This window comes from Indicator indicator, chromosome 5 (assembly GCF_027791375.1).
Source record: "Indicator indicator isolate 239-I01 chromosome 5, UM_Iind_1.1, whole genome shotgun sequence".
NCBI lineage: Eukaryota > Metazoa > Chordata > Aves > Piciformes > Indicatoridae > Indicator > Indicator indicator.
The window spans coordinates 19,891,445-19,897,468 of record NC_072014.1 but is presented as its reverse complement, the minus strand read 5'-3'; the positions used below and the strand labels follow the sequence as shown (position 1 = coordinate 19,897,468).

At 55.3% G+C, this 6,024-nt stretch overlaps 1 protein-coding gene across 1 annotated transcript; it reads left to right on the top strand.

Moving 5' to 3' along the window:
* Positions 1-643: 643 nt before the first annotated feature.
* Positions 644-2,784, top strand: SP9 (Sp9 transcription factor). Its single transcript, XM_054381211.1, has 2 exons — positions 644-664; positions 1,432-2,784. The coding sequence occupies exons 1-2, from the start codon at positions 644-646 to the stop codon at positions 2,782-2,784; spliced, it is 1,374 nt and encodes a 457-aa protein (XP_054237186.1).
* The last annotated feature ends 3,240 nt before the right edge of the window (positions 2,785-6,024 follow it).

Sequence of the window (6,024 nt, the reverse complement as noted above, 5' to 3'; positions counted from 1 at the left end):
TTATTTGTATCCGACACGGAGCTGCCCAATGGCCTGTGAAGGGCCTATTGAATAAAAGCAGTGCAGGTACGAGTTACTGGACGCCAGAATCGCAGGTGACTGAATAAGCAGCCGAGAATCTAACACCTCCTGCACAGTTTAAGGCGACGGCGGAGTGGCGTCAGGAGTGACACCAGCCCTCCGCCGGCGCTGACCCCGGTCTCGCCTCCTGCCCTTTGCGGCCGTCTCCGCTCCTCTCGCAGCCAGCCGGTGCCAGAGCAGCGTCACCGCGGCCGCAGGTCTCCCGGCCCCTCACGGCGGGAGTCACAACCCGGCGGGCCGCCGGGGGTCCGCGGTTAATTGCAGCGCAATCGCCGCAGTCCGGAGCGGGGAGTTTTCTCCCCGCGCGCTGACTGGCACGCGCTCCGCGCCCCGACGCCGGCACCTCCGCGCAGTCTGATTGGCTGGCGGCCCGCTCCGGCCCGCTCCGCCTGCGCCCTCATTGGGCGAGAGCCGCCGCCAGCGGTACTTCAAAGCGGGCGCTGCCCGCACTTAGGCAGAGTTTAGCCCTGCCGAGCTAGAGTGTCCGTAGCGCCGCTGGGCAGCGCGGGGCGCACATCGAGCGCCGTCCCCTCCAACCCACCACCCAGCCCAGGGACGTGCTATGGCTACGTCTATTCTTGGGGTAAGTCAGAACTGTGCTCTGTCTTGAGGCTTTGCGGCGGCACTTTCGCTACCCTCGGGGAAAAAAAACTGTTGCTTCTGCCTCTGCTTTGCAGCTGTCCACCGTGCAAATCGCGCTGACCCGCGGGCGAGAAGTAACCCCGTCCCGGGGGATTTCACTACAGGTTTCCCATCGGGTCGTTTGCATAGTTTAGCCCGAAAACTCGCTTGGCCAGAGAGAAGTCGGGCTGCTTGCATGTTCTTTTGTTTTCTAAATATTATTGTTTTTAACTCGAACTGCTACAGTTTATTTTTTCTTTTTGTGTGTGTGGGGTTTTTTTGTTTTGGTTTGTTTTTTTGTTTTTTTTGCGAGCTCAGGTTTTCGAGTGGCGTCGGTCGGGTCTCAGGCTCCGCACCTTGCTTCCCTTTCTGCCGTCTCCTTTTTTTTCAGCTGCTCCTGTACGGTGGCTCCAACGGGATTTTTGGTTTCATGGCGGTAGGCTTGGGCAGCTAGGCGCTGCGCGGGGCATCCCGACCCGCCTTCTCGGAACACGCGTGTCGCTCGTCCCCGCCGGGATCTGTTTCTAATCTAAATCCCTTGGGAGCCGAGACCGATCCCCGGCAGAAAACAAGTTGCGCCGAGCGGGGCAGGGATAGAGCCTTCCTCCAAAATAAAAGAAAACTTTTCCGTGGTGCCGGTCGTCGCGCCGCGGTTCCACCCGCACTCGCACGGAAGCCTAGCGAGGCGGCAGGGGTGAGGCTGACGGGCCGGCTTTGTCTCTCCCGCAGGAAGAGCCGCGATTTGGAACGACTCCGCTGGCCATGTTGGCCGCCACCTGCAACAAGATCGGCAACACCAGCCCCCTGACCACCCTGCCAGAGTCCAGCGCCTTCGCCAAAGGGGGTTTCCACCCCTGGAAACGCTCCACGTCCAGCTGCAACCTGGGCTCAAGCCTCTCGGGCTTCACGGTTGCCACGAGCAGAGGCTCCAGCGGACTGGCCAGCGGCACGGGCACAGCCAACAGCGCCTTCTGCCTGGCCTCCACCTCGCCCACCTCGTCGGCCTTCAGCAGCGACTACGGCGGTCTCTTCTCCAACTCGGCAGCGGCGGGCGTGTCCCCGCAGGAGCCCGGCGGGCAGTCGGCCTTCATCTCCAAAGTGCACAGCTCAGCGGCCGAGAGCCTCTATCCGCGAGTGGGCATGGCGCACCCCTACGAGTCCTGGTACAAGTCGGGCTTCCACTCCACGCTCTCGGCGGGCGAGGTGGCCAACGGGGCGGCCTCCTCCTGGTGGGACGTGCACACCAACCCGGGCTCCTGGCTGGAAGTGCAGAACCCGGCGGGGGGGCTGCAGAGCTCGCTGCACTCGGGCGCCCCCCAGGCCTCGCTGCACTCCCAACTGGGCACCTATAACCCCGACTTCAGCTCCCTCACTCACTCGGCCTTCAGCTCCACCGGCCTGGGCTCTACAGCCGCCTCGCACCTGCTCTCCACCAGCCAGCACTTGCTCACCCAGGAGGGCTTCAAGCCCGTGCTGCCCTCCTACACGGACTCTAGCGCGGCGGTGGCAGCGGCCAGCGCCATGATCTCGGGTGCCGCTGCTGCCGCCGCCGGGGGCAGCTCGGCCCGCTCCGCCCGTCGCTATTCGGGCCGCGCCACCTGCGACTGCCCCAACTGCCAGGAGGCCGAGCGGCTGGGGCCGGCGGGGGCAAGTTTGCGGCGCAAAGGGCTACACAGCTGCCATATCCCTGGCTGCGGCAAGGTGTACGGCAAGACCTCGCACCTGAAAGCACACCTGCGCTGGCACACGGGCGAACGGCCCTTCGTCTGCAACTGGCTCTTCTGCGGGAAGCGCTTCACCCGCTCCGACGAGCTGCAGCGGCACCTGCGGACTCACACGGGCGAGAAGCGCTTCGCCTGTCCCGTCTGCAACAAGCGCTTCATGCGGAGCGACCACCTGAGCAAACACATCAAAACGCACAACGGGGGCGGCGGGGGCAAAAAGGGCAGCGACAGCGACACGGACGCCAGCAACTTGGAGACGCCGCGCTCCGAGTCCCCCGACCTCATCCTGCACGAGGGGGTGGGCGCCGCCGCCCGTGGACCGGGCAAGGAACCTACTACGGGGCCCGGCGACTCCTAGGGACAGTGCTGCCTGGTCCCCGCCATGGCCCGGCCCCGCGCCGCCAGGGAGCCCTCGGGGCTGTCCGGACTCTGCCCCAGGCTCGATGGAGCGACGCGGCCCACCCCGCCGCGGACGGCGCCGGGGCCGCAGCCGGGGCGGGCGGCGTGGCCGGGCTCAGCCTCCCCGTACCGCCCGCCCGATAGGTACCGAGTGACACTTTCTTCCGTTTCCTTTTTCTCTTCTCGTTCTGTTGGAAGGAAAGCATCCTAAGAGGCGTAAGGTGAGAAATCAAACTGCAAGTCCGAGACGGTTTCTCTGTATCTCATAAACATCTGTATAAATAGGAGTCAAACCAGAAAAACAGATCGTGTTCGCTTATTTTTCTTGTAAATGTTGAGCTGGGGGGGCTGGGTATTTTATTTTTTAATTGTTGAATTCCTGAAATTCAGGGAGATTTTGGGTTTTGTTTTTTTTTTAATTTTACATTTCTGATGCACTTTGTGGAAGTCAGTATATATGTAAAAGATATTTAAAATGTTGAGTTAACATTCATTCAAACACACGTAAGTTAAGGTCTCTTAAAGAATTTAAATGCGTTTATCTGTATGGAAAAAATCTTGACATATTTTCATTTTGGTATTATTAAAGGACTCTGAACAATATACTCACGGGTTTGTTGTTCTTCGTGCCCTCTACCCTATACTCCCCTGCCCAGCTCTCGCAAGTGTCGGGATTTTAGTGGTAGCCCTCGCACTCCCCTCCCCATCCTCCTTTCAGTGACTGTGATTAAAAATAGGGCCGGCAGCGACAGCCGGGAGGGAGGAAACTGGTCCCCGAGCCCGGCGCGCTCCAGCGCGCCGCTTGCTCTTTTAAACGGGCTAGTGTTTGTGTTTTTGTTTTGTTTGCTTGTTTTTTGATTTTGGTTGGGTTTTTAAAAATATTATTATTTAGGAATAAACCAAAAAGTAAATCTAACCCGGGTCCGAGCTCCGTTACACCAGCTGGGAGTCAGGTCGAGTCCAAGTGCCGTTGGTTAAACTATCCCTAAAATCGAGTGAAAGCTAAGTGTGCTGAGGAACTATTTATTGAATTTAAAAAGCCTTTAGCGCCACAAGGCTGCCTGGGCTGGGAGGTGATCTCTGGAGAATAAATCGCCAGAGTCAATACTCCGGAAAAGACATTTCATGCCTAAATGAAAATCTTGTTAAATGTTATTAATTTTGACTTAGAGCACACATCAGCCCCCTGTGCCTTGTATTCCCTTATTAGGGATTCATGTCTTATCAAATATCTAATTAATCTCCTAGACATCATTTGTTCTGGCCAACTTTATCTCAGCTGGTCCACGGGGAAAACTCCAAATATTCTCGGTGACAAAGCTCCCTTGAAGATCCTTTTAATTGTCCAAATTAACTGCACCAAATTTGCATGTCAAACGGTAAAGGGCAACCTGAGATAAAATGTAAACGTTTTAAAAGCCCCAAACTAAGCACTTGATTTGATAACTAGGCTTTTTAATGTTATGGAAGACAACTGCTCCTTTCCTTTTCAAAGACAGTTGATCTATGCAAATAGTGAATTGGAAATGCTTATGTCCCCATGCAGTCAAATGGTCCTTGCATGTTATTTGAATATCAGTGGCTCTGCTATTGAAAAGGTTCAAGGATGCTCTCTGACTTCTTTGTGATTACTCAGTGCAGCGTCTTATTCTGAAGAAAAAAAACTCAGGAATAATTAAAGGCTGGGCTAAGGCCTGGGAACACATTTGGGACAGGAATCTCATTTAGACAGGCTCTTTCAAAATAAGGCACAGTTAAATTGACCAGAAGGCAATTATTGAAATGAAAATTATTTTCACTCCCTTTGTCTCCTGACCACCAACCTAACAGCCACAGGATTTTTTTAAAAGGCAAATTGTTAAATGAGATAATTGTGTTATTAAAAAAAAAAAAGAGAGAGAGAGAGAGAGAAAAAAAAAAGTTAATTTAGTCTGCCGGGTGCAGATTGGAGGAATACAAATATTTTAATCCTCCATAAAACAGGGAATGCAAATAACACCGTAAAACGGATTCTGCTGCCGGCCACCAACTGGAATAAAGACGTTGCGTTAAAGAAAATACATCTGCCGTGAATACTAACAACGGCATCTCACCTCCTCCGTGCCTCTGCTGCACAAAAGCGATGGGGCAGCGCTGATACTGCCCCTGCCCCGGGGCGGCGGTGGGAGCCCGGCGGGCCCTTCCACGGGCGGGGGGACGGGAGCCTCATGGGAGATGCATCTCGCATGGGCCTGCCGGCAGCACCCGCCCCTAAAGTCTTTTCGAAAATTTTCTGGCCTTCTCCCCTCCCGCCAACGCGAGGGTGCCTGCAAGTTTCCCGGCGGGAGCGGGCTGAGCAGGAGAGAGTGGAACAGGCAAGGGGGACGTGCTAGGGCGAAGGCAAAATAAAGAGCGGTCTGACTATCCGGGAGGCTGAACGCGACTCCCCTTCCCTGCCGGGGGGTGCCGAGGGTGGGGAGGAATGTACCCTCGCGGGGTGCTGGGCAAAAGTCATCTTTGTTTTCGATGTATAATAAAACACATCAAAGGAAACCATCCAGGTCCAGTTTCTGCTAGGCCGGGGTTACAATTCTCAGCTCACTGATCAAGGACCTCTTCGCATTGCCTTTGCCCCTTCGGGTCAGAAAACGTCCATCACTTACAGACTCCCCAGAAACGAAGAGGGGAGCAGCTCTGGGCTTCAGACCCTATTCGTTTAATCAGGAAAATAGAAAGCATGTAGCCTTATAAAAAATAACTTACACTATTCTTCCGTACGTGTTGGTGACAATTATATGGTCTAGAGAACTTTTACACAAAGAAAGGCTAAAGAACAGGCCATGCGAGAAACGAAATTTAAATCTGTTTTCACTCTGTGAGTGAACCTGTAGTCCAGCAGCACCTCAATAGTGGGAAGACACTGACCCGAGCTGAACAGCACCGGGAACGAGACAGATGCTTTCCCGGGCTCTGGCAGAGAGGGAGGCGTAGGGCAGAGCCGGCCTCCCGCCCCCTTGCCCCGCTCGTCCTGGGCTTGCCTGTGAGACGAGCCCAGCTCCCATTTACAACTCCCTTCAGCAGTTTCCGCTCCCACACCTCGCGAACGACAGCTTTATGCCCGTTAAAACGCGGCTAAAACCCGAACAGCGACAGCAACTACCGACCGACGGGAAAAGGTAAAATGCCAGGAACAATGATTTAGTACATGTCATTCGACCGC

Bases quoted from the DNA above. Each gene is read 5' to 3' on its own strand.
- SP9 (XM_054381211.1), top strand. From the start codon at position 644: ATGGCTACGTCTATTCTTGGG. The intron at 665-1,431 runs GTAAGTCAGAAC...TCTCTCCCGCAG, and splicing joins TGGCTACGTCTATTCTTGGG to GAAGAGCCGCGATTTGGAAC.